This window comes from Trachurus trachurus (assembly GCF_905171665.1).
Source record: "Trachurus trachurus genome assembly, chromosome: 18".
NCBI classification, from domain to species: domain Eukaryota; kingdom Metazoa; phylum Chordata; class Actinopteri; order Carangiformes; family Carangidae; genus Trachurus; species Trachurus trachurus.
In genome coordinates, this window is record NC_139909.1 from 2697173 (window position 1) to 2724647 (window position 27475).

A 27475-nucleotide genomic window follows, 5' to 3' on the forward strand; every position below is an offset into this window, starting at 1 on the left:
CGGAGCTCCAGCAGCAGGTGACCTTCACTCACTGGAAACTGAACATGCACATGACAGAGACAAACAGCTAAACAGTGAAACAGTCCACAGGATGTTCAGTCTCTAGAACTGATGCACGTTGGTGAAACCACAGCTCCGTCCTGCTCATGATGGCGTGCAGCTCTGACCACAGTCCTGAGGTTAAACAGAGCAGATGGCAGCAAGACCACCACCTGCAGCTCACTTCCTCTGAACCCCCCACCCCCTCTGTTCTCAGAAACAGTTGTTTGTATCAATGTGTGAAGGACGAGTGTGACTAGATCTGATCAGAGAGCAGCTGTGACTTGGTTGGAGAGTCAGGATGGAGGAATCCTCTCTGCTCAAGCTGCTCTGTGAGTTTCTCTTTCATCTGCTTTGGTTTCTACATCACTGTCACGTCTCTGTGTGGATCCAGTCCAACATCAGGACCGGACCTCTGCTCATAGATAGATATAGATAGATATCAATTTTATTTGTCATTCAGAAAATATGCACCTTGCAGTGAATGTAAGAATGAAATGACGTTTCTGTGGCTGTGACACTGATAAAAACAGAGAATAATACATTAGAATAGAGATTCTTAGAGAGCTGATGGTGTCTTTACTAAAGTTTGGCTCTGCACCTGCACACAGTGTTGTCTATGGATGTGCGTGCGTTTCTGCTACTTTGTCTTTACTAAAGTTCCCATGATGCTTTGAGGCGACTGTAAAACCTTGTAAAGTTTGTTAAAGGGACGGTTGAGCATCTTTCTCCTCAGAGTCAGTTTACAGGTGGAGGTTCAGTCTCAGTCTGCACCGTCACACTTCACTTCCTCAGGCAGCAGAGTCCGGCTGTTACACACCACACTCTGTCACTTTGCATTGTGGGAAATGTAGGCTGCAGTGTTTCCTCTTTCAACCTGACTGTCGTGTCTCTGCAGGTCTGATGTCTCTGCTTTGCTGCAGCTCCACCACAGGTCAGTGAACGCCTCTTTTCTCAGTCTGAATATCAGCTGCATCAATGTTTTGACCCTGTAGATAATTATTTTTTTAGTATTTTATGAGGTTTATGGACAGTGTACACATACAGTAAATAAAAGAATGTGAAGATGCGTGTATAAGATGTAGCAGAGAGGTAATTTCCATCTGTAGTTCAATAGCTACATAGAACATAAAATCAGACGTCCCATACAATAAAAAATTGTAATATGCAACATTTATACAACATAACGATAGAACATAGATAGACATTCCAACAGGCTACATCTGATGTAAAGTGCAAAGTAGAAATGTGCTTAGATAAAGTGCTGATTTATTTGTATAATTTTACAGTTGTAGTTAATGAAATGCAAATAAGAACTCTGGAAGTATGAGGTATAGAACAATACAGAGTTATTACAGTATAAGGAGGAACAGCACACAAAACACTTAAAGACAATCCAAGGAGCTGATCCTGATGTAAAGCGCTTGTTTGGAGTCAATAAAGTGCAAAGTGCTCGTGGCAGCATGAAGTTGGAATTACAGTTTTATTAAATAAGAGTTATTATAGTGAGAGGACAACAATAATACAAATTGATAATGACGAATCTAAATACCAACGATGGTAATATGCAAGTGTTACTTGTAACGCAGTGGTCAGCCAAACAGCAGAAAAGAGAGGTGCAGAATAAAACATAATGACAGAAAAACAGACGGGAAGTCAATGTCCTGAGGCGTCTTGTTGATGCTCCAACACCAACATTAAAGCTCAGAGCTCTGTCCTCTCTCTCTCTGTTGCTGGAATAAAACTAATAAGCTCAATTCTTCATCAATTTTTAATAATTAGAGACACATGATCAGATTTCTATGTTTTATAACAAATAATCTGTTCTCAGTTCGTCTGACTGTGAGTCCCAACAGCTCTCAGCTGTTTTTTGGAGACTCAGTGTCTCTGAGCTGTGAGGAGGACGACAGCTCTGCTGGATGGAGGGTGATGAGGAACACAAGCACTGATACCAGGACTCAGTGTGATGACTGGGGAAAGTCAACTGATTCCTCCTGTAACATCAGCTACGTCACCGTTTGGGACAGTGGCGTTTACTGGTGTGAGCTGAGAGAGGGAGTAACAAGCAGCAGCAGCATCAACATCACTGTGACTGGTAAGATCAGACTGTGGAGTCAGTGTTGATGAAGCTGTGTGGAAATGGATCAACTGCTGTACTTTGTCTCTGTGTTGAGGTGGACCAGTGATCCTGCAGAGTCCTGTCCTCCCTGTGATGGAGGGACATGATGTCACTCTGAGCTGTCAATCAAAGGAGACCCCTCCCTCCAACCCCCCAGCTGCTTTCTATAAAGATGGCTCCCTCATCAGGACTGAGCCTACACGTCACATGACCATCCACCATGTTACCAAGTCTGATGAAGGTCTCTACAGCTGTAACATCACAGGCCATGGAGGGTCTCCACCCAGCTGGATCGCTGTCACAGGTCAGGAGGTCACTTTGATTTTATTATAATATTTCAGTATATTGTACCCACTACAACTAATTAGACTACATCATTGGTTTACTCCCCAGATCAGCCTGTGTCTCCCACAGAGTCCGGTACAGGTAAGGTTACAGTACCTTACACCACCAGTTCCACGGTGCTGTGAGGTTTCAGAGTCTAGCGCATCTCAGTGTAGGAAGTTGTTCACTGGAAACAATCACAAGCGGTGATGCGCTCAACTCTGAAACCTCAAAGAACCAACCAACCGACCAAACCCTGACATTTTCAGACAGATACAGAAAACTGTATTTATCACTGAAGGGCAATTCAGTTTCTACAGTTCACCATCGCATTTCCAGTTGTAATCAATGTTTACCTCAGATATCAGGTCACCTATGATCAGGTCATTTCATACCATCCATACTCCCAACTGCAGCGTGTCGGCGTTTATATTCGTCTTTGTTCAAGAATCTGTCGTTTTTTCAATGTTCATCAATGGGCTCCGGACTCATTTTAAAATTGTTCTGTGGTCACAAGTAACATCCCTTTGACCATTATTTAGATTTTAAAATTGGCTTTACAATTGAATTACCGTACTTTCCGGCCTGTAGAGCGCACCTGAGTATAAGCCGCACCAGCTAAATTTTAAAAGAAAATACATATATAGGCCGCACTTGAACATAAGCTGCAGGTTTTCATGTTGTAACATGAGATATTTACACAGAAAGACAGTAGGGAACTGTGCAAGTCTGTTCTGGTTCCGCTCCTCTCCTCCATGTGCATCTGTTTACAACACAGCCGTAGAAAAATCAATAAATGGAGCGGTGGATAATGTTACATGACATATACGATGTTATGTGTGTGTTTGTGTAGTCTTAACCGTCATGAACAAAAGATTACGGGTTACGGAGCGCGTTTGTGTTGCTGTGCAGAGAGGAGAGCTGGGACACCGGGGCGGGGAAAAAAGTAGCGGCTTATAGTCTGGAAAGTAGGGTAAATCAAAATTGGCGTTTATCGTTGATGGTTTTCTTTCCTGGCCTCCCCCAAGTTTTAACGTTGTTCTCTCGTCCACAACATGTTGTCCAGTGTCCCGTCTGCTGGACTCCATGTGAACGCAGCATAAAACACTTGATATTGACTCACTGACAGCAGCATCATGATGTATGTGATGAAAACATGATGTTTTAATGTGTAACTTTATGTTTGAATCTGAATAATCTGTTCTCAGCTCGTCTGACTGTGAGTCCCAGCAGCTCTCAGCTGTTTATAGGAGACTCAGTGTCTCTGAGCTGTGAGGAGGACGACAGCTCTGCTGGATGGAAGGTGATGAGGAACACAACCAGAGAGACCAGGACTCAGTGTGATGACTGGGGAAAGTCAACTGGTTCCTCCTGTGAGATCAGCTACATCCTCCCAACAGACAGTGGAGTTTACTGGTGTGAGCTGAGAGAGGGAGCAACAAGCAGCAGCAGCATCAACATCACTGTGACTGGTAAGATCAGACTGTGGAGTCAGTGTTGATGAAGCTGTGTGGAAATGGATCAACTGCTGTACTTTGTCTCTGTGTTGAGGTGGACCAGTGATCCTGCAGAGTCCTGTCCTCCCTGTGATGGAGGGACATGATGTCACTCTGAGCTGTCAATCAAAGGAGACCCCTCCCTCCAACCCCCCAGCTGCTTTCTATAAAGATGGCTCCCTCATCAGGACTGAGCCTACACGTCACATGACCATCCACCATGTTACCAAGTCTGATGAAGGCCTCTACAGCTGTAACATCACAGGCCATGGAGGGTCTCCACCCAGCTGGATCACTGTCACAGGTCAGGAGGTTTCACCATTTCACCACTTATTCATCCACATATTTACCTGACCAGGTGAATCTCTCTACAGAAAGACCTCCTACCACCTCTTCTCCTCCCCCTGCTTCCTCCTCCCTCCATCTTGTCCTCACTGTGCTCCGTCACCTGGTGGTCATCTGTCCGTACGTCGTCTCCACTGTCATCATGGTGTCTCTGTATCGAGCCAAAGGTAACAAACACTCTGTCACTGTCAGTTACTGTTCCCTACAAGTTATTGATCATGGATTAATCATCAGCCTCTGGATTCTGTTCATGAACTCTATGATCTAAATCTCATCATCAACTCATCTGACAGGAAAGAAACAACCTGTCTCCATGGCAACAGTAGACGCTGAACTGACATTGTCTGAGGACTATGATGACGTCATGGCGGTCACCACTGAGCACCACTTCTGATTACAATGAACATTTTCATCATGTTACTGTTCATAATCATCATGTCAATAAATATCTGTATTTTAAATGATTGTTATTGTTTGTTATTGAAGAATAAAGTGATCAGACTCAGTGACTCAGAGACTCTCTGTCCTTCACTTATTTTAACTATAGAAGTGAAAACACATTCACACTAATTAACACTGCTGTAGTTTTAATATATTAATGTTTGATTATCATCTATTAGATTATAAAGGTATCATGTGTTTATTAATTAATTAAATTATAATAAGTCAATGTTCACATCAGCTGTTCTGTCCTCCAGTCACTAGGTGGCAGCGTCCTACAAACAACTCGCTCCTCAAACTGGTCAAAACAATAATAAGAAAGGCAAGGCAGGTAAAGTAAGGTACGGTATGGTAAGTTATAGTAAGGTGAGGGGAGGTGAGGTAAGGTAAGGTGAGGTAAGGTTTAGGGTGAGGTGAGGTAAAGTATAAGGTGAGGTAAGGTGAGGTGAGGTAAGGTAAGGTCAGGTATAAGGTGAGGTGAGGTAATTTAAGGTAAGGTGAGGTAAGGTAAGGTATAAGGTGAGGTGTGAGGTGAGGTAAGGTATAAAGTGAGGTAAGGTAAGGTAAGGTGAGGTATGGTATGGTAAGTTATAGTGAGGTGAGGTATAAGGTGAGGTAAGGTAAGGTGTGAGGTGAGGTAAGGTATAAGATAAGGTAAGGTATAAGGTGAGGTGAGTTGAGGTAAGGTATAAGGTGAGGTAAGGTAAGGTGAGGTGAGGTAAGGTATAACGTAATGTGAGGTAAGGTAAGGTATAACGTAATGTGAGGTAAGGTAAGGTATAAGGTGAGTATAACGTCTCTGGTTAGAGCTTCCTGGTTAAAGGCCCAGTCTGTCTCTCTGCTCACAGCAACAGAATAAAGAGGAGGAAAGTTCATCTACAGAGTTTCACATCATGTCCTCATTGTTAATTATGGTTTTCTGACCACAGTGCTGTGGTTGAACAGAGACACCAACACCTGCTGCAGCTCACTTCCTCTGACCGCCCTCTGTTCTGAGAAGCAGCTGTTTGTATCAATGTGAGGCCTCGTTTAGACGATCAATAATGAAAATCTGATCATTAATCAGCTTCATTGACTCAAACTGACAGAGTAAAGTCAAAGAGCAGAATCTGTGTGACCAGAAACACAGCAGTGTCAGTGTGAGGGTCAGTGAAGGCATCATGGTGAGGATGTTCTCTGTAGTAGGGGAGAGTGCAGCAGAAACCACAGAGGAAGGAGGAGGGTTTAATGTGCAGTGACTAGAGCTGATCAGAGAGCAGCTGTGACTTGGTTGGAGAGTCAGGATGGAGGAATCCTCTCTGCTCAAGCTGCTCTGTGAGTTTCTCTTTCATCTGCTTTGGTTTCTACATCACTGTCACGTCTCTGTGTGGATCCAGTCCAACATCAGGACCGGACCTCTGCTCATACAGTAGATAGATATAGATAGATATCAATTGTATTTGTCATTCAGAAAATATACACCTTGCAGTGAATGTAAGAATGAAATGACGTTTCTGTGGCTGTGACACTGATAAAAACAGAGAATAATACATTAGAATAGAGATTTTTAGAGAGCTGATGGTGTCTTTACTAAAGTTTGGCTCTGCACCTGCACACAGTGTTGTCTATGGATGTGCGTGCGTTTCTGCTACTTTGTCTTTACTAAAGTTCCCATGATGCTTTGAGGCGACTATAAAACCAGTGTAGTTTGTTAAAGGGACGGTTGAGCATCTTTCTCCTCAGAGTCAGTTTACAGGTGGAGGTTCAGTCTCAGTCTGCACCGTCACACTTCACTTCCTCAGGCAGCAGAGTCCGGCTGTTACACACCACACTCTGTCACGTTGCATTGTGGGAAATGTAGGCTGCAGTGTTTCCTCTTTCAACCTGACTGTCGTGTCTCTGCAGGTCTGATGTCTCTGCTCTGCTGCACAACACACACAGGTCAGTGAACGCCTCTTTTCTCAGTCTGAATATCAGCTGCATCAATGTTTTGACCCTGTAGATCAATGATCTATTTGTATTTCATTAGGTTTATGGACAGTGTACACAGACATTAAACAAAATAATGTGAAGATGCTTGTACCAGATTTAGCAGAGAGCTAATTTCCATCTGTATTTAATTACATAGAACATAAAATCAAACATCCCAGACTCAATACAATAAAAATAGTAATATACAACATTTATACAACATAACGATAGAACATAGATAGACATTCCAACAGGCTACATCTGATGTAAAGTGCGAGGTAGAAATGTGCTTAGATAATGTGCTGATTTATTTGTATAATTATACTATTGTAGTTAATGAAATGCAAAGATCTCTAGAAGTATGAGGTACAGATAAAAAAAAACAATACAAAGTTATCACAGTATAAGGAGGAACAGCACACTAAACACTCAACACTTAAAGACAATCCAAGGGGCAACTCCTGATGTAAAGTGCATTGATAATGAGGAATCTAAGTCCCAACGATGGTAATTTGAAATTACAGAAGTGATTTAAATACCAACGATGGAAATATTCAAGTGTTACTTGTAACAAAGAGCTATGATGAGCTCAATTCTTCATCAATGTCTAATAACTGGAGACACATGATCAGATTTATATGTTTTTATCCAAATAATCTGCTCTCAGCTCGTCTGACTGTGAGTCCCAGCAGCTCTCAGCTGTTTATAGGAGACTCAGTGTCTCTGAGCTGTGAGGAGGACGACAGCTCTGCTGGATGGAAGGTGATGAGGAACACAACCAGAGAGACCAGGACTCAGTGTGATGACTGGGGAAAGTCAACTGGTTCCTCCTGTGAGATCAGCTACATCCTCCCAACAGACAGTGGAGTTTACTGGTGTGAGCTGAGAGAGGGAGCAACAAGCAGCAGCAGCATCAACATCACTGTGACTGGTAAGATCAGACTGTGGAGTCAGTGTTGATGAAGCTGTGTGGAAATGGATCAACTGCTGTACTTTGTCTCTGTGTTGAGGTGGACCAGTGATCCTGCAGAGTCCTGTCCTCCCTGTGATGGAGGGACATGATGTCACTCTGAGCTGTCAATCAAAGGAGACCCCTCCCTCCAACCCCCCAGCTGCTTTCTATAAAGATGGCTCCCTCATCAGGACTGAGCCTACACGTCACATGACCATCCACCATGTTACCAAGTCTGATGAAGGCCTCTACAGCTGTGACATCACAGGCCATGGAGGGTCTCCACCCAGCTGGATCACTGTCACAGGTCAGGAGGTTTCACCATTTCACCACTTATTCATCCACATATTTACCTGACCAGGTGAATCTCTCTACAGAAAGACCTCCTACCACCTCTTCTCCTCCCCCTCCCTCTTCTCCTCCCCCTGCCTCCTCCTCCCTCCATCTTGTCCTCACTGTGCTCCGTCACCTGGTGGTCATCTGTCCGTACGTCGTCTCCACTGTCATCATGGTGTCTCTGTATCGAGCCAAAGGTAACAAACACTCTGTCACTGTCAGTTACTGTTCTCTATGAGTTATTGATCATGGATTAATTATCAGTCTCTGAATTCTGTTCATGAACTCTATGATCTGAATCTCATCATCAACTAATCTGACAGGAAAGAAACAACCTGTCACCATGCCAACAGCACCAGCTGAACTGACATTGTCTGAGGACTATGATGATGTCATGGCGGTCACCACTGAGCATCACTTCTGATCACAACAAACATCTTCATCATGTTACTGTTCATCATCATCATGTCAATAAATATCTGTATTTTAAATGATTGTTATTGTTTGTTATTGAAGAATAAAGTGATCAGACTCAGTGACTCAGAGACTCTCTGTCCTTCACTTATTTTAACTATAGAAGTGAAAACACATTCACACTAATTAACACTGCTGTAGTTTTAATATATTAATGTTTGTTACCATGTAGAATTATCATCTATTAAATTATAAAACATGGTCCTACATTATCATGTGTTTAATAATTATGTTTACAGTAATATAATTGTAATAAGTCATTATTCACATCAGCTGTTCTGTCCTCCAGTCACTAGGTGGCAGCGTCCTACAAACAACTCACTCCTCAAACTGATCACAACAATAATAAGAAAGGCAAGGCAGGTAAAGTAAGGTACGGTATCAGCAGGAAGCAGCAACACTGCTGAGGAACTGATTGGTTTCCGACTCACAGTTTTTTAAACCGTTCTGGTTAAAGGCCCCAGTCTGTCTGTCTGCTCACAGCAGCAGAATAAAGAGGAAGAGAGTTCATCTACGGCGTATCACAACACGTCCTCGTTGTTAATTATGGTTTTCTTATCACAGTCCTGTGGTCAAACAGAGGACAGAGACAACAACTCATCAGGTCACTTCCTCTGATCGCCCTCTGTTCTCACAAGCAGCTGTTTGTGTTAATGTGAAGCCTCGTTTAGATGATCAATAATCTATAAGTGATCATTAATAAGCTTTATTGAAACAAAAGGACTGAGGAAAATCAAAGAGCAGAATCTGTGTGACCAGAAACACAGCAGTGTCAGTGTGAGGGTCAGTGAAGGCATCATGGTGAGGATGTTCTCTGTAGTGAGTGTGAATGCAGCAGAAACCACAGAGGAAGGAGGAGGGTTTAATGTGCAGTGACTAGAGCTGATCAGAGAGCAGCTGTGACTTGGTTGGAGAGTCAGGATGGAGGAATCCTCTCTGCTCAAGCTGCTCTGTGAGTCAAACTGCTGCAACTCTGTTGCTTTACACAAAGAGTCTGTTTGTCTCACTGTTGTGTCTCTGCAGGTCTGATGTCTCTGCTCTGCTGCAGCTCCACCACAGGTCAGTGAACGCCTCTTTTCTCTGTCTGATATGATCAACAACAGGATGAGCTGAGGTCGTAGCAGTGACTGACCTGTACAGGAGCCTGGTTAATGCTTCAGTGAGCAGGTCAATAATCATGGATATGAATACAGACCTGCCAACTTGTCCAAACCTGTGAGTTCAAATGTAGACTTGCAGTCCTCGTGCAGCAGCTTCAACTAATGATCATCGACAGTTGGGCCAAAGTCCACCAATTGAAACTCATTGATTTTTAGAGTTTGTTTCTATCAAGTCTATCATTTCTTCTGAATGTCCCAAACATGCAGAAAAAGGAGAATGAGGGAAGTAAATGGTAAAAGTCACAGGGAGAGGTGCGTGTGTGTTATCAAGAGATCAGTTTACACCAGTGGTGTAGTCAGTGTGATATGCATGTATACACAGTATACCCACTTAATGGGAGCATCATTACTGTATTTCAGTGAACCCACTACAACAAAACCATCTAACTATAGTCTATGCTTTGAGCTTTGAGGTTTCAGAGTCGAGCGCACCAACTTCCTACGCGGACGTGCGCTGTGATGCGCTCGACTCTGAAACCTCAAAGCACCGCGGACCAAACCCTGACATTTTCAGATACAGATGCAGAAAACTGTTAACTAACCCTGAAGAGCAATTCAGTTTCTACAGTTCACCATAATAAGGACAATCATTCATAAAAACATTACGCACATATCATATTAATGAAGAAAACAGTATTGCTCTAATTTCAAGTCCAGTTCTCTGCAGTCTAACGGCCTGATAGCAGAAGGGACCAATGACTTACCGACTGGTTTTCCTAAGAGGCTCCATGCATCGCTGTCCAGATGGCATTAAACCGTGTCCCATATTTTCCACAATCCTTGGGCACTGCTAACACTATTCTGTCATGGCGCAGTGCACTGGCGTGAATACACAGAGTTCGCACAGTCGTACAAATTGAGCTTTTCTCGCACATGCCCTGCGGACCTCCACATATCTGTTGCCCGACTATGTGGTATAACAATCCCATGTCTCGGGCTGTAGGGTACACCGGCGATGGTTGTAACATTTTTTTTATTTCTGTCTGTATCTCACTTTTTAGCCAGTGTGTTCAAACTGTCACATGAACTACAGTAGTTACATGTGTCTGCTATTATCTCTGCAACACAAATTCAACTCACCCCATAGTCTGGGTTAGTTGTAACACACGCTGGGGTTACCAGTGCAGGTCTGGGACCTGTGGCACCTGATTACTCCCAGCCGTAGAAAGGGGGGAAGAAAAGGTGGCGGACACCTGATTATCCCACCCGTGTAGCGTGGGGGAGAAAAGGTGAGTTGGGCACCTGACTATTCCGACCGTTAAAGGGGGAAGAAAAGGTGAGTTATTATAGAGACTGTCTGGGATAAGTTGAAAATTTAACGTGGACAATTTAAAAACAATGAAAATAGATCAAATTAAAGTTAAGGTAAATATACATTGCTATTAGAATCAGAATTGAACCTTGCAAACAAACAAAAGAAAAGGAAAATCTTTTTTTCGAACCACATTAGTGCTGTCATGGGGTCTGGAGAGAGTAAGCCTCACACGGAGGACATCATGCCTGATCATGGCGGTCCTATAAAGTAAAATTCATGTTAGTTAATTATGGAAGACAGAGTGTTGCCCAGTTAGATCTGTGGGTCAATGAGTGCAGTTTCCTGAGGACAGGCAGTTTAAGCAAGTAAAGATCATAAATGATGAACTCTGCACTGAGTTTTAACATCATCAATGTCAGTTGATTCACTCAAGACAAATATATATATATACAAATATATTCACTCACTGACAGCAACATCATGATATTTGTTATGTTTTAATCCAAATAATCTGTTCACAGCTCGTCTGATTATGATTCCCAACAGCTCTCAGCTGTTTGAATATAAGTCAGTGTCTCTGAGCTGTGAGGAGGACAACAGCTCTGCTGGATGGAAGGTGATGAGGAACACCAGCAGAGGACAGAGGACTCAGTGTGGAGATGGATGGGGACGACCAACTGGTTCCTCCTGTAACATCAGTGACACCTATTCACCAGACAGTGGAGTTTACTGGTGTGAGCTGAGAGAGGGAGCAACAAGCAGCAGCAGCATCAACATCACTGTGACTGGTAAGATCAGACTGTGGAGTCAGTGTTGATGAAGCTGTGTGGAAATGGATCAACTGCTGTACTTTGTCTCTGTGTTGAGGTGGACCAGTGATCCTGCAGAGTCCTGTCCTCCCTGTGATGGAGGGACATGATGTCACTCTGAGCTGTCAATCAAAGGAGACCCCTCCCTCCAACCCCCCAGCTGCTTTCTATAAAGATGGCTCCCTCATCAGGACTGAGCCTACACGTCACATGACCATCCACCATGTTACCAAGTCTGATGAAGGCCTCTACAGCTGTGACATCACAGGCCATGGAGGGTCTCCACCCAGCTGGATCACTGTCACAGGTCAGGAGGTTTCACCATTTCACCACTTATTCATCCACATATTGACCTGACCAGGTGAATCTCTCTACAGAAAGACCTCCTCCCCCTGCCTCCTCCTCCCTCCTCACTGTGCTCCGTCACCTGGTGGTCATCTGTCCGTACATCGTCTCTACTGTTGTCATGGTATCTCTGTATCGACAGAGAGCCAAAGGTAACAAACACTCTGTCATTTACTGTTCTCTACAAGTTATATGGATCATGGATTAATGATCAGCCTCTAAATTCTGTTCAACTTAATCTTATTATTAACTCGTATGACAGGAAAGAAACAACCTGTCTCCATGGCAACAGCACCAGCCAAACAGCCATTGTCTGAGGTCGATGATAATGTCATGGCGGTCACCACTGAGCATCACTTCTGATCACAACAAACATCTTCATTGAGTGACTGTTCATCATCATCATCATGTCAATAAATATCTGTATTTTAAATTATTGTTATTGTTTGTTATTGAAGAATAAAGTGATCAGTCTCTGTGACAGACTCTCTGTCCTTCACTTATTTTAACTATATGTGGCAGGATGAAGGATGGCCCGGGCAGGGCTTGAACCGTAGTCTCCTGGGTTAGAGTCATGCGCGCTGACCATTCAACCAAAGGGACCATGTGGCCAAGTAACCAGGGCACATGATCAATTGGAGGCATAGTGACAGGACCGTCAACCGTCACATATAGAAGTGAAAACACATTCACACTAATTAACACTGCTGTAGTTTTAATAGCATCATCTATTAGATTATAAAACATGTTTATGCACATGAAATTGGATGCAGAACCTTGGACCCCAACCTGTCACTGCCTCCCAGTGAGCAGCGGCTACTGACACATCTCTGGGGGGGGGTCATCCCTATGTTCCCCGGGTCCTATGTTCCCCACTTTGTATGGGACAGGGGAACATAGAACCCTTTTTCTAAAAAAAAGGTCCTATGTTCCCCGCTTTACCCCAAAAGGGTCCTATGTTCCCCTCTGTGTCCAGACCGGGGAACATAGAACCCTATTTTAGAAAAAGGGTTCTATGTTCCCCGCTTTTCCCCAAAAGGACCTGGGGAACATGCAATTTTTGGTCCCATACCTGGAAGTTGAGTTGTGACTTGGCATATTGTTGCCTATTTTTGAGTGAGAAGTTGAGTTGTGACTTTGAGTGAGAAGTGGAATTGTCCCATTGGTTGGGTTTAGGCAATAAAGAAAGGAGTTGGTTAAGTTTAGTAAAAAAAGACCAGGTAGAGGCTAGACAGGCCAGATAGATTATCAGATAGAGTCCAGATAAGTAGAGAGAGTCGACCAGCAACAGCAGGGAACGCAGGACTCTTTTTGAAATAAGGTCCTATATTCCCCGGTCACAGTGGGGAACATAGGACCCTTTTTCAGAAAAAGGGTCCTATGTTCCCCAGTATGTATTGCGACCGGGGAACATAGGACCCTTTTTGGGGAAAACGGGGAACAGAGGACCCTTTTTCAAAAAGAGGGTCCTATATTCCCCTATGGGTGATCATAGAATCCGGGGAACATAGGTACGCTCCCCTGCCTACCAGTGAGCAGCGGCTACTGACACATCTCTGGGGGGTCATCAGTTGGGAGCCTCCATTTGTCGGTGTTTCCTCTTCTTAGTCCCACTACACGTCCAGGTAAGCTCTGGCGTCCCAGTGTTACCCCCCCTAGTGCCACCTTACACTGCTCCTCTACGATCCAAACAGCACTGCCACGTTCAACTAACCCAGTCTCCGTTCTTGCAAGCTCCAGGTAGTAGCCAGTGCTACCGTCTCCAGCAACTACTGCCTATCTGAGCATTTAACCCAACAGCACTGTCACATTCAACTGACCCAGGCTCTGTTGATAGGAGTTCAAGGTAGCGGCTTGTGCTGATGTTACAGCTCTGCTCCCCTCCTCATTCTCTGGAAGCATGGCTTAGCCACAGCTCACCTCTCTTTAGCCACAGCCATCGGGATGCTGACTCTGCCTGCTTTGAGATGTTGTTCACCAGTCCCTTACAGGTTGTTCCTCTGTCCCCCGGCATTCCCAGTGCTTTCCCGAATGACTGACGAGGGTCTGATATTTCCCCAACTTTCAGCCATTTTCATTTCTTAAAAATAGTGGGTATTGATAATGTGTGCCATGTATGTATGTAGCTGCCAATGTGAGTAAATGAGCAAACACGGTATCCTACGTCTGCATGCGTTATTGCTAAGTAAAGCAATGCTGGTGTGTCGGACTGCGTTGGGCGTGGGACAGGCGTGGGATAGGCCGGTTCGAGAGTTGTAGCTTGTGCCAGCACCTGAAACTAATGTTGACAAAGTGATGGAGGTTTGTCCATTGTGTTTTATTTTGAAATTTACCAGATGCTCTGTGCGTTTGACTTCTTGTGTGGGTCGATCTAATCAATGTGGTCGGTGGAACGTAATCTAAAATGAAAAACGAAAAAGGCCAACATGAGAGAATGATCGGACTGAAGAGGAGAAATTAATTTAATCAAATGTTTCTTGAACGCTGTCAGTTTAATTTTACAGAGAGAGAGAGAGTTATTCAGATTACAGAGGTCAACAGGTGAGTTTTATAACATCACAGTTAAGCTACTGTCAGAGCCATCAAACTCTGACAGGTATGAAGAGTTGGCGGGGCCACCATGCTGCTCCACTCAAGTCAAACCAGAACCTGACTGGGCTCCACAGACGGAGGAGGAACATGGTGGAGCGGCTCAGAAGAGATGCTCTGTGGTGACAGCGGTGATGACATCATCAATGTAATCATCCAATCCCTGCTCGGCCGGGTTGAGCACAATGGAGATGGACAGGTGAGCGCCTACAGTCAGATGAGGAAAAATGATTAATCAACATTTATCGACTGATTGATTGGTTGGTTGGTTGGTTGGTTGATTGGTTGATTGATTGATTGATTGATTGATTGATTGATTGATTGATTGATTGATTGATTGATTGATTGATTGATTGATTGATTGATTGATTGATTGATTGATACCTGGGGTTCCTTGCCGATACAGAGACACCAAGATGACAGTGCAGACGACGTACGGACAGATCACAACCAGGTGACGGAGCAGAATGAGCATTATATGGGAAGAGGCAGCGGGCGGCGCTTTGGTTGTACCTTCACCTGTAGAGAGATCCACCTGGTCAGGTAAATATGTTATGTTATGTGGATAGATACTTGATGAAATCAAAGTGAACCTCCTGACCTGTGGCCTCCTGACCTGTGACAGTGATCCAGCTGGGTGGAGACCCTCCATGGCCTGTGATGTTACAGCTGTAGAGGCCTTCATCAGACTTGGTAACATGGTGGATGGTCATGTGACGTGTAGGCTCAGTCCTGATGAGGGAGCCATCTTTATAGAAAGCAGCTGGGGGGTTGGAGGGAGGGGTCTCCTTTGATTGACAGCTCAGAGTGACATCATGTCCCTCCATCACAGGGACAGGACTCTGCAGGATCACTGGTCCACCTCAACACAGAGACAAAGTACAGCAGTTGAACCATTTCCACACAGCTTCATCAACACTTTTTCAAAGGAGGTTAAATCGAAAGCAACTGGACTTAGTTATTTGTCTAGAAGTTTTCCTAGACAAATAACTAAGTCCAGTTGCTTTCGATTTAACCTCCTTTGAAATACTATGACCTGGACAAATGAGAATATGCACCGGCTTCATCAACACTGACTCCACAGTCTGATCTTACCAGTCACAGTGATGTTGATGCTGCTGCTGCTTGTTGCTCCCTCTCTCAGCTCACACCAGTAAACTCCACTGTCCAGTGGGACGATGTGACTGATTTTACAGGAGGAACCAGTTGACTTTCCCCAGGCGTCACACTCAGCTCTGGTGTCTCTGGTTGTGTTCCTCATCACCTTCCATCCAGCAGAGCTGTCGTCCTCCTCACAGCTCAGAAACACCGAGCCTCCTTCAAACAGCTGAGAGCTGCTGGGACTCACAGTCAGACGAGCTGAGAGAGAATATAAAAATCTGTTTATTTTAAATGGGATCTGCAGCTACGTGAGCAGTGACTGATGTGACGGTGTTGGATCAGTGTCAGTCAACAGGAAGTTCAGGTATGAGTCTCTACTTCCACAAGTCGGGTTTCAGAACCTCGTCTGGTCTCTCTCTTGTGGTCGGGTTGAGTTTGGGTTCTTATTATGAGTGTTTGTGATGTCATTCACTGTAATATCAACAGACACCCACTTGATCCACCCACAGGCCAAAAGAGATCAATATGTAATATTAGTGATAAATGTCCGTGGGTGAAATAATCGTTGACCATCAGTTTGAAAAATGAAGGTTCAGTTGTTTTAAACAAGATCTTAGGTGGGTTTCATATAACAGGTGGTGCAGAAATCAGATTAACAGGTTGAATCAGCAACACTGAACACACCGGCTCAGATCAGCTGCACGACGTTCACTGACCTTGGTGTGATGTGCAGCCGCAGAGCATTGATGTCAGCACTAGAGAGAAATGAGAGTCAGGTTAGTTTTAGATTAAAGAACTGAGAAACCTCAAAGTAAAGTGAGGGCAAACATTCACAGAGCTGGTGGCACCGAGCGTCTGACTGGCACCTGATTCATAAAACTAATACTTTACACATAATCAATATTTCCTATGAGGTGTACAAAGGGAATAGACTGGGATGTGTATACGACTCTATGTAGATGATGTGACTTTGTATCCTGAGGACAATGTAGTAGTCAAAGTCAACATGTAATTGACACTTAAAATATCAATATTAATAAAATAATGTGCGTGTGGGTGAAGTAAGTTTCAATATGCACTATTATTAACAACTAAAAACTGTCATATTATGTTTTTAAAACCTGGTAAGAAATTCCAACTTATTTATTTACAAAGAAATGCGAGGGTGCTTTAAAAAAAAAACATTTTTTTCAATGTGCTGATGTAATTCATATAAAATCTGTAATAAACACTGAAATATTGACAGTTTTACAAGCGGCTGTATAACAACAAAAAGTCTCAAGCAGTATTAAATATGTAACATAACATATTTAACAGTACACGTGGCTTCTTCAGCCTTGTCTTCCTCTTCTCTGATCAATAAAGTCATCACTGTAACACTGAGTCCAGTCCTTCTACAAACACAAACATTGGTACTTACAGAGCAGAAACTGAAGAGATGCTCGCTCCATCCTGACACTCGGTCATATGACTCACTCCCTGTCTGGACCAGGGTAGAGACGTGTTGTGGTTTTTGTTTCCTGCTGTTAAACGGAAATGAACCGTTCTCCTTGTCACCTTGTAACCTTCAAAGACACTTTTGCTCAGAAGTTTTCATTGGAAGGACAAATCCAAACTTTTAATCTTAGAACAAAAATACAGGTCAGACGTAGACCACGTTCTGGTTTCCTTCTGGTCCTGTACAGGTCCAGTTCCACAGTCCAGCTCATATACAGCCCAGATCTATTGGATGCTACTTTGACATCTGGACCTACACTGGTGAACACACACTGTGAATCTGCCCAGATGTGAACGTATCTGGACCAGACTTGGGCCGAGCACTCGACTTGGACTTGAGAGACTGCAGTCAGACACAAATGACGACGTTTCTTGTTTGTTTTCGTGAATGTTCACACATTCATTTGGTGCAAGATATTGATCTCTGTATTAATGTTGTGCCATTAATCAGTAAGCTCTTATTTTTTTCCAATGATGTCTTGGTATGGAGTTTTTATGCAAGCACTGACTATGACCGATTCTATGTATTATGTAAATTGAAGACTCCCTGTTCATTGAATGTTTTGCTATGCAACCAAGCTGCACAATGGGCCAGAGACAAGGCTCCCTTACAGGACAAATAAAGTTTACCCTACCTTGCCTTACCTCACCTTAGTGCAAGAGCAGACACAGGTGTTCACTAGCTTCCTGGGTGATATTTTAAAAAGAGATTTTGACAAGACTTAATTTTAATAGCAGTCTATATATGTTTACCGTCATGTGTGATGCTTCAGCCTTTATGTCATGTCAGTGAAGAGCTGTGGGAGGAGGGAGAGCAGGAGATCAGCAGCATGACTGTGTACAGATAGTGTGGTGTCTCTTTGCTGCCATCTGGTGGCAGCCAAGAGATACTCTCATGTGAAACCAACCACCTGATTTCCTGGAAACAGAGGATGCTCTCCTCCACCATCACCATCACCCCCACAGCCACACTCTCCATCACCAGCGTTAGGAGGTGCAGCATCTTCAGCTCTGGACCGGCCGGACCGAGTGCGTCTGTAAGAGACGATGTTGTCGCCTGACAGGAACTACCCTATTTATTTGTTGCTGACAGCATTCTCAGGAACATATGCCTCTGTCGGTAAGTGTGTATGTGTGTTTGAATGATTTCATCTCTCAACTCCACATCCTAACAGGCAGAAACATTTTTCAGCTCAGTGGTCAGAGTCATATCACTGTGTCTGTGCTTAACAGATCAGAGGACAATGAAAAAGCCGAAAACAACTGAGAGAGAAAGGATCAATTAGAAAAGCTTCAGCTCAGCATTCAGCACCATGGACAGCTCCATTTGAGGCGTGTTTTTTTTTAGGGTGTTTCCCTACCAAAGTGAAACTGAAACTGAAACTGTATTCTGATTCATCAGCATCAGAAAAGCTTAGAAGGAAACTGTGTACTTAAATTTTTATTATTGTATTATTATTGTTAAACAAGTGCAGGTACAAGAATAAAGTATAGTAAAGTATAATAGGTCTGTACTGTATGTAGAGTATGTGCAAGTGAACACTGTGCAATGTTCAAGCTTTAAAGTCCAGGTTTGTGTTTATTTTGACTATATAAGAAAAAACAGATGACAAATAGAGAATGATAAGCACACACAAAAAATTCTGACAGACAAAAGCACAACAATTGTAAAATGATAACTGATTATTGTCCAGCTGTAGTATCGCTAAAGTGGAGGGGCTTCATGTTCTTGTTTAGACCCACGGCAGGTTGAGGGGAAACCCGGGGAGGACGTCACCCTGGACTGCGTAGTCCCCACTCAGACACCCATCGAGGTTCTGAAGTGGATCAGACCGGACCTGAAGTCGGAGGGGTTCGTGTTGTTCTACCGGGACAAAGGGGTGATGCCGTCGTACCAGCACCCGTCCTTTGTGGACCGAGTGGAGCTGAGAGACCTGGACATGAAGGACGGAGACGTGTCTTTGATCCTGAAGAACGTCACCGTCAACGACACCGGGAGGTACGAGAGTCACGTGACCCTGAGCGGGTCGGGGCCGGGCCGCCGGAAGAGGATGTCCTCCGATCTCAGGTGCATCATCCACCTGAGCATTGAAGACTCAGGTGGGTTTCAACTTAGAAACTATAATACTGGTCATCAGTCAGTATGTTTACATGACCGAATTATTGCCTTAATCCGACTATAACTGGACAACTGAAGTGCATGTAAACACCTTAGTCCGACTGAAATCGGAGTGGAGAACTCTGATTAAGACACCCAATGCGATTGGAATTCGATTTTCTCCGTCATGTATACGCCTTAGTCGGAGCATAACTGGACAATGCATGTGCGCATGCTCCACAACAGTAGAGACGGCAAAGAGTGGAGCAGAGAAGCCGCCCGAACCTGGCAAAGTAATGAAAAAACCCAACATCAGCGCCGATTCAATGCATTTCACACATACACAGCGCAACCAGCAAGAGGGTTTTTAAAAATAAAATAAAAATAAAATGAGAGAGAGAGAGAGAGAGAGAGAGAGAAAGCCCGTATCCTATTCTCAGTGCGCATCCAGCCCAGACTGGTGCATCTGGTCGGGAACTGCAGTTGAGAATTTATTATTAAGCTTACTAAGTTGTTTATATTCAGTTTTTTATGAGGTGACAGAAAAGTCAACAGGACAGGGCGGCGTATTAACCCGCTGAAACGACGGGTGACGCCGCATGAGGGGGCAGACCCCATTCGGTTTTCTCAGTTGCATGTATATCGAGACAAGGACAGAAGTCCGACTTGACGCCAAAATCGAATTTTGAGCCGAGCTGGATTAAGCTCTGCATGTAAACGTACTGAGTGATGTAAACGTAACACATGGCTGATGATGCAGCCGCCACACGGAGCCCCAGGTTCAACGTCTGCGCATGACAAAATGTCTTCCAACACCCAGGGCCGTTGTATAGGGGAGAAAGGTGATGATAACTCTAGGGGCCCAGCGCCCAGTGGGGCCCATAAAAAACCCCAGTAGTCTAATCTTGGTATGACTGATTTATTTTGCGTAAGACCCTGACTAATACTCATAGTACACTGTAAAAACTCAACATCTTTCCAAGAATATTTGTATTATTTCTTGTCCAAATGTCTCATTTCTAGTCAAAACTAATCTCTTTCCACTTAAAATAAGACTCATTACCTAAAAATTAACCTGTTTTTAGATCATTTTCACTTAAATTCACAATAAATAGAAAAATGTGCCAGTGAAAGTACGTTTTTTGTGCTTGTAATAAGAAAGAAAAACTTGCTCCACTATCAGATTTTTTCTACTTATTCCAAGTGAAAATCTGCTTGAAAGAAGTAAAAAAGTGTCTAAAAACAAGCTACTTTATGATGTGTCTTATTTTAAGTATAATGAGATTTGTTTTGAGACGACAAGAAGAAGACAAATATTCTTGCTAAGATACTTGAGTTTTTGCAGTGTAATGCTGCATTCGCATCAAAACAAAGAAGGCTAAATAAAAAACGATGATACATACGTAGTCTAAGAAAAAAAAAGGAAAAGTTAGGGGGAGGGGCCCACTTTAGTATTCTTTAAGGGGGCCCAGAATTCATAGCAACGGCCCTGCCAACACCTTCTAACATCCTACAGAAGCGTATTGCACTCACTTGAGTAAAAAAAAAAAATCTGGTTTTTCTAAGTAATTTATTTTTTTGGTCTGTTTTTTGGGGTAATTATTTCTGTTTTTCTGACTAATTTATTTTTTGGTTTGTTTTTCGGGGTAATTATTTCTGTTTTTCTGACTAATTTTTTTCTGTTTTTCGTGGTAATATTTTTCTGACTTAACGAGAGTGAGAAGCTCCCACCTGCAAGTAACGTGAGGACTGATTTCAAAATAAAGGTGCTACATCAGACTGCTCTGATATTTTCTGAGTGACACTCTCTGAGGTGGTGTAACAGGTTGTTTCCTTTCAATGAAAATCTGAATTTAAAGAGAACACAGTGAAAATAAGACTGTATTTTTTGTGGAGCATATCCATGGATGTATGTTAAGCAATGTAGAAGAATGCGCCTTTACTCAGCATGGATCAACATCCATGGTTATGAGTATTAGTTTTATTTTGAAGGATGTTTGTTATACGCTCCCGGATGTAGCTTGCCCCGGGAGAAGTTTGTTGATGCTTGTGTTCGAGCCGTCAGTCATGAAAATAAAGCAATGGTGGAACCTGTGCCAAAGTGGAGTTTGAAAAAAATCCCCATCAGTGTGTAATAGATCTGTGATGAAGTGGAGATTTGACTGCAGCTGTTAAATGTTACTTGCAGGTGGGAGCTTCTCGTGGGATTTTGAAATCTTTTTAGGTCAGAAAAAAATGCCACGAAAAACAGAAAGAAATTAGTCAGAAAACAGAAATAATTACCCCAAAAAACAAACCAAAAAATAAATTACTCAAGTGAATGCAATACACTTCCGTAAACGTCCAGCTTGAATAATGATACTAATGTGTGTGTAACCCTGGCTGCCTGGTGTCCCTCTCTTCTAATTGGACAATTCACACCTGTGCTCCTCTCTGCAGATGACGCACATGAAGACGTCTGGTACAGACAAATCACCACCTTCCACATCCTATGTTTTGGTATTCCTGCTGTTGTTTTGGTTTTACTTGTAGTAATGGTCATAGCAATCTGTATTATTTGTAGGAATAGCAACGGGAATCCTACTGAAGATCATCAATCACACCAACTAACCCAACTAACCACTGAGCCTGAGCCTGAGGAGAAGCTCCAAGCAACAACAACGGAGACTGACACAACAATAAGTTACACTGCTGTTCCAAGACGGCCATGACTGGAGATCATCAAATGTCAGTCAAGGTTGGAGGAACTCCTCGGATCATGTGTGTTGTTGTTATTGTTATTGTTGGACTTTGGGTAAAAGTAGCTGCCCACTGAGAAAATTTGAATATGACCAAAGGTTTGGGTTTGAGGTGGACGATGTGTTGAGTTCTGTTGCACCTTCATCACTGAGTTTAAACAATAACACTGACATGCATTAAACCTCTGTAGGGGAAAAGCTAAGTATTGTCAGGCCTGTGCTGTTTATTTGTTAAAAGAAGCGATATGTAAGAATGTGGCCAAAATTGTTGCTGTTGTTGTTCCCCCCTCCCCTACTCCACAGACTCGCGCTAACCTCCGCTCTGCTCACTCAGTCAGTCTTAAAGCAGAGTAAAAAGCTAAATATTCATCAACAATCTCACTGTTTTATTGCTCTGACTCAGTAACTACGAGCGGAGTTCACGTCACTCAGGTGATCTGAAAGTTATTGTTACATTGCACTGCTCCGACGCTGTGTCTGTGTGCAGCTCTGACACACACACACACACACACAGTAACCCAGCATCTACAGGAGCCTTAGTGCGTGTTCTTCACGCCGTAGATGAGCCAACATATGAGACGTCTTACCACAGAATAAACAACACGAGCCGCTCCGTTTCTCCTCCTCTTTCTGACGTTGGATCATAAAACATGACCAGAGACAGGCGACCTGACCACGCCGGACTCATCTCATGAACCGCTCCACACGTTCACAATCACTTCATTTACCATCGGCTCCATTTCGCCACATTTCCTCCCTCTTCTCTAACTTTCACTTTGTACTACTAATAATGGACTATGCTGACACTATATACCAAAACACATGAGAGAAATACCTACACTCTCTTGATGTTGCATTTAACAGTATTTGTAGATTTGTCTTGAGATGTCCTTATAGGACCCATCATTGTATTATGTATCAAACCCTTGACTGGCTTCCTCTTAACAGTAGGCGACAATTTCATTGGCTTCAGTTTATTTATAAATGTGTCCACTTTAATTATCCACTTTACCTAAAACAATATCTAGTTCCCTACCGACCATCTTACTCTCTCAGACACTCGCATCAGCTGTTTTTTTCCGTCCCAAGAACCTCAAAAGAAATTGGTAGACGTGCTTTCAAACACAAAGCCCCCTCTGACTGGAATAATTTACCGCTATCTATTAGATCTGTCACTTCTTTCCATCTGTTCAAGACCTCACTAATGTCCTTGTTTCAGACCCTCTGCTGTTGCTATTAGTTTTTATTTTCATGTATTTTCACCTTTTTTTTTTTTGCCCTTGTGATGGGGTTATGGGCTGATGGGGTATGGTGGGGTGGGCGGGAGGGATTTGGGAGCGGTTGTGCTTTAAGTGTATGTTTTGTGTTGTGTATATGTGATTGTATTGTATTGTATTGTATTGTCTGATTGTTTTGATGTATAGGACCCCCTGGAAGACAAGATGATGCATCTCAAGGGGTTATCCCTTAATAAAATTTGAATGTAATGCTTCCCTTTAGCTTTAGCTTTAGCAGCAGCTCAAACAATCTAGGCTATATGCTCACAACAGCAAGCTGTGTATTAAACGGCAGAGCGACAAGCCGCTTATTTCTATCGTGTGATATCAAGGAAATATGACCAATAACCAATAATAGAAAACAATCTTTTTTTTCATGATCTCGTTTTATCTCCCAGTCGTGGTTGCAGCTCAGTGGAAGCTAACTGGCAACCCGGAGGCTGCCCGGGAGAGAGCGCTGGGTGGCAACACACGCCAACATGTAGGATTCAAAACATAAACATGATTTGCGGTCTGCAAAAAAAAATATATATATATGTGAATATTCTGGCTGTACTATTGCTGTTGGTGAGTTCATCATGTTATATAAACATTATTCCTGAGTCTCTGTGACATATTAGGATGATTTTACAACCAGTTGCTTTTCTTACATATTGTACCTTTTATTTATTTATTTATTTATTTTAAGAATACTGTGACCATGTGTACAACTTTATTTATTTTAGATTTCATGCATTTATGTATTAATTTATATGTGACACTGGGTTGATTCTAACATGATGGAGGATCATAATGTGAGGAGTGCAGTTCTTTTCTTTGTCCACTTGGGGTCAGTGAAGCAGCAGTGAACACAACACTGACACACGATCAGTTCCAGCAGTCACAGACACATGATCGAATCTGTGGAGCTGGTCTTTACTCTTCCCTCTCTTAAAGTGGGGTTGTATGATCTCCAAATAGCCCCTAAGTACTTTAATTGCAGTAGAAGACTCTCTGCACTCCTCCCGTTAGCAACGCCAGCCCATAATAGCCCTGCCCAGAGATTTACAACATACAGTGTTGTGAACAGACCCAAAGAAACGGCCTATTTTCACGGCCTAAAAGAGGTTTTACCTGAAAAAAAAATACACAGTTCCATTGTTCACTATAATATAATTCTTTCCAGCCCCTCAAAGTGCAGGAAAAACACAGTTTTTATTTGGACCTGTGTATTTTTTTTCAAGTAAAACCTCTTTTAGGCCGCGAAAATAGGCCGTTTCTTTGGGTCCATTCACAACACTGTATGTTGTAAATCTCTGGGCAGGGCTATTATGGGCTGGCGTTGCTAACGGGAGGAGTGCAGAGAGTCTTCTACTGCAATTAAAGTACTTAGGGGCTACTTGTAGATCATACAACCCCACTTAAAAAAAAATGCTAAACCCTTTAAGCTCAGTGTTTGTTCCACAACATCTGGCTCTTTAGCTACTACAACCTCTTAGAAACATCTAGCTCTTCAGCTCCTCTGGTATTGGAGAGCTACAGACGCTTCTCTTAAAACATCTGCTGCAGCAGAAGACAACAAGATTACTTGGTTCTAATCTAATTACGGATGCAGTCAGCCACCATAATGAAATTATACATAACTTCTAATTATACAACTACAGTCGTGGAATCACTAGGTGGCGCTGTCACTGTGGTTCTAGAAACCTTTAATGTCATGAGAAAGACGTTGAGATAGATAACGAATAAGATGAACTCACTGTATCCCTGCACTTCCTGAACAGATGGAGACGCCAAGGTCTCTGCAGACAAACTGAAGCTTCAGTGACCTCACTCTGGATTAAACCATCTGATGGAAGAGTAAATGCAAATATTAGTAGTAGTAGTAGTAGTTTATTTGTCCCTGTAGGGAAATTACATATTACAAAGTTACATGAAACTCATGAGATCCACAGATTCAAATGAATGCAAAATATAACTTATAATAAAATCAACAGTTCATCTGAAAATGTCTCTGTTGTCACTTCTATGCAGACGACAAACTGTTCTACGTGTCTGGACCACAGATCTTCTATCAGGGAGCCGGCGTCACTCTGTGATACCACTGCACATCAGTTTCTGCACATCAATGACTGATATCAGATCAATAACGCATGTTAATCAATAGTTTTGAAGACCAATCCTCACTAGACTTAGTTTCAGCTTCGTTTACAGCGACTCACATATTTCATTTACATTCATGTAGAAATGAATAAACACAAGACAAATGTATAAATGACAAAGTCTTGATGTTGTTTTTGTCGGTAACAGAATCAAAAGTCTCACAACTCTTTGTTCTGAAGCGGTGAACGGTGTTCAGGCTGTATAAAGGCTGCGGTTGTGGTTCTTCTTCATTTGTTCTCTGTCGTGTCTGTTCTACACAGATGTGTGCATCGGTTAGCCACAACCAAATCGGAACAAGTCACATTTTCCATCACACAAACTCAGCTGAACCCACAGAACCACACGAGAGAGAAACAACTACTAATGATACCGGAGTTTATTGATCCTGCAGAAAGAGAGAGACACGCCAGATCTCTGCTGCAGGAACAAAACTACAACAGTCAAACACATAAATATGGCTGGATGCTGGTTGTTAAATATGAATGCAAGCAGGACAGGAACAAGGAGCACGATCTGAAGCTGTGGAGGTGGGAACAGTTTCCTCTGAGGCAGGTGCTGCTGTGGTTATCGATATATACACACAACGTGGGGCTGAGAACGGACCACGAAGAACAAGCCCTGACACAACAAGGCTCCTAATTATATTAACGCAGAAGTAAGCGATATATTTGTGTTAATATAAGTCTTAAATAGTTATATCTTCCGACAGCAATCACTTCTATAGAGTGTTTGGTCTGAAACACGGGTCTGTCAGTCACTCTGCTCTGCTCTGAGCCCAGGAGAAAACTTTCCTTGTATCCTACAACCTTTATCCTATCTATCTATCTATCTATCTATCTATCTATCTATCTATCTATCTATCTATCTATCTATCTATCTATCTATCTATCTATCTATCTATCTATCTATCTATCGATCTATAATATGATGATTATACCGATTGTCTTCCTCCAAACTTGCCTTACAGTGTGTGTTTAAGCGCAGCAGCACCACTGAGCTACGTTTACTTCCATTCAAATATGTTATTTACAACATTATTTGATATATTTTTAAATAATATTTTTAAATTATTTTGTATGTCATGTCTCATACTTTCGCATTTGATGTCTTCCTGAGTCCTTTGATAAATAATCAGATCATCACTGTTATATTTACAATTGATGCGAAAACTACAGTAAGTCAAGTAGGACTAAATATAAGTTAACAGCAGCAGATGTCTTTAACAGTGTAACAACAAGGTGCTACAGGAGGCAGTGGTTGTGTAAGGTGTAAATATCTGCATATAGCTGCCATCTGACTCTTTTCACAGTATTCGTGTGACTCTCACACACAATGCATAGAAAACAGTGTGTACTGTGGTGGAGGGGCCTCTGGTGAACACACGTCAGCAGTGCAAGTGGTGTCAAGACGTGGGCGTCGTTTTCACTGAAGAGTAGACGACCTCCTCTGGCGCCGGTGGACACTCTGAACACACACACACAGTTTGTTATAATCAGTATCTGTGCAGCATCAGTTTAGACGTCCAGTCCACAGAGAGAGAAGCAGCTTTACCTCTGGTCCTGTTCACTCTCACTTGTCCGTACGTGACGTCTTGTGTCTTCACCGGTTCTTTCTCTGGAAAACAAAGCAGCCGTCAGGTCACAGCAGAAACTAGCAGGTGGACCTGAAGCGGCGTGAGAGAGATGCTTGCATGAGCGGTGGCTCGACCACAATGGAAGAATTAATACGATTATTTAAACTGTGGTGTGAAAACTCAGTGTGTTTGACCGTGTTTGACAAACACACTGTTAGTGAGAACAGAAAGTAGCTTCACTGCTGCTGACCAGAGACAAACAGTGTCGTGTCTTCCTCAGAAAGAGGAAGCTGGACCACCACAGCGCTCTTCACTTCTATTAAACGGACCCGACACATTCACCACAGAGTGCAGAATAGATACAGATAAACGTGTCGCAACAACATCGTCAGAAGCAGCAGCATCATCAGACCAC

General features: G+C 42.9%; 4 protein-coding genes and 2 pseudogenes across 7 annotated transcripts in view; 3 read left to right on the forward strand and 3 right to left on the reverse strand.

Annotated features, from left to right (window-relative positions):
* Nucleotides 1-27475, reverse strand: part of LOC311001368 (uncharacterized protein) — a 148307-nt gene that overhangs the window by 15959 nt on the left and 104873 nt on the right. The gene's annotated exons all lie outside the window — the stretch shown is intronic.
* On the forward strand, nt 1645-4810 carry LOC311001531 (sialoadhesin-like). Its single transcript, XM_083992617.1, has 7 exons — nt 1645-2134; nt 2214-2462; nt 2573-2584; nt 3691-3954; nt 4034-4282; nt 4353-4490; nt 4617-4810. Exons 1-7 carry the CDS (start codon nt 1828-1830, stop codon nt 4715-4717), a joined length of 1320 nt encoding a protein of 439 aa, XP_083848743.1. The 5' UTR covers nt 1645-1827; the 3' UTR covers nt 4718-4810.
* On the forward strand, nt 7585-12526 carry LOC311001370 (uncharacterized protein). 2 transcript variants are annotated; one of them, XM_083992452.1, is made up of 3 exons: nt 7585-7973; nt 8044-8199; nt 12308-12526. In XM_083992452.1, the coding sequence occupies exons 1-3, from the start codon at nt 7763-7765 to the stop codon at nt 12406-12408; spliced, it is 468 nt and encodes a 155-aa protein (XP_083848578.1). In that variant the 5' UTR covers nt 7585-7762; the 3' UTR covers nt 12409-12526. The 2 variants fall into 2 exon arrangements, with proteins under 2 accessions (XP_083848578.1, XP_083848577.1); XM_083992451.1 differs by lacking the exon at nt 12308-12526 and adding an exon at nt 8326-8463.
* Nucleotides 11424-12253, forward strand: LOC311001453 (annotated as a pseudogene). Its single transcript has 2 exons — nt 11424-11679; nt 11759-12253. The product of its transcript is annotated as an uncharacterized misc_RNA (transcript).
* On the reverse strand, nt 14738-16479 carry LOC311001532 (B-cell receptor CD22-like; annotated as a pseudogene). Its single transcript has 4 exons — nt 16452-16479; nt 15730-15993; nt 15019-15496; nt 14738-14841 (listed from the first exon to the last, which is right to left on the reverse strand). The product of its transcript is annotated as a B-cell receptor CD22-like (transcript).
* LOC311001533 (uncharacterized protein) overlaps nt 26492-27475 on the reverse strand; it is a gene marked incomplete at its 5' end in the record, with an annotated part of 89109 nt that continues 88125 nt past the window's right edge. Inside the window, 2 exons of the mRNA XM_083992618.1 lie at nt 26492-26951; nt 27039-27101. Coding sequence (XP_083848744.1) covers nt 26890-26951; nt 27039-27101 — 125 coding nt within the window. The 3' untranslated portion in view covers nt 26492-26889. The remainder of the gene's footprint in view (nt 26952-27038; nt 27102-27475) is intronic.

Bases quoted from the DNA above. Each gene is read 5' to 3' on its own strand.
- LOC311001370 (XM_083992452.1), top strand. From the start codon at position 7,763: ATGGAGGGACATGATGTCACTCTGAGCTGTCAATCAAAGGAGACCCCT. The intron at 7,974-8,043 runs GTCAGGAGGTTT...ATCTCTCTACAG, and splicing joins CAGCTGGATCACTGTCACAG to AAAGACCTCCTACCACCTCT. The intron at 8,200-12,307 runs GTAACAAACACT...CTCGTATGACAG, and splicing joins GTCTCTGTATCGAGCCAAAG to GAAAGAAACAACCTGTCTCC.
- LOC311001531 (XM_083992617.1), top strand. From the start codon at position 1,828: ATGATCAGATTTCTATGTTTTATAACAAATAATCTGTTCTCAGTTCGT. The intron at 3,955-4,033 runs GTAAGATCAGAC...CTCTGTGTTGAG, and splicing joins CATCAACATCACTGTGACTG to GTGGACCAGTGATCCTGCAG. The intron at 4,491-4,616 runs GTAACAAACACT...CTCATCTGACAG, and splicing joins GTCTCTGTATCGAGCCAAAG to GAAAGAAACAACCTGTCTCC.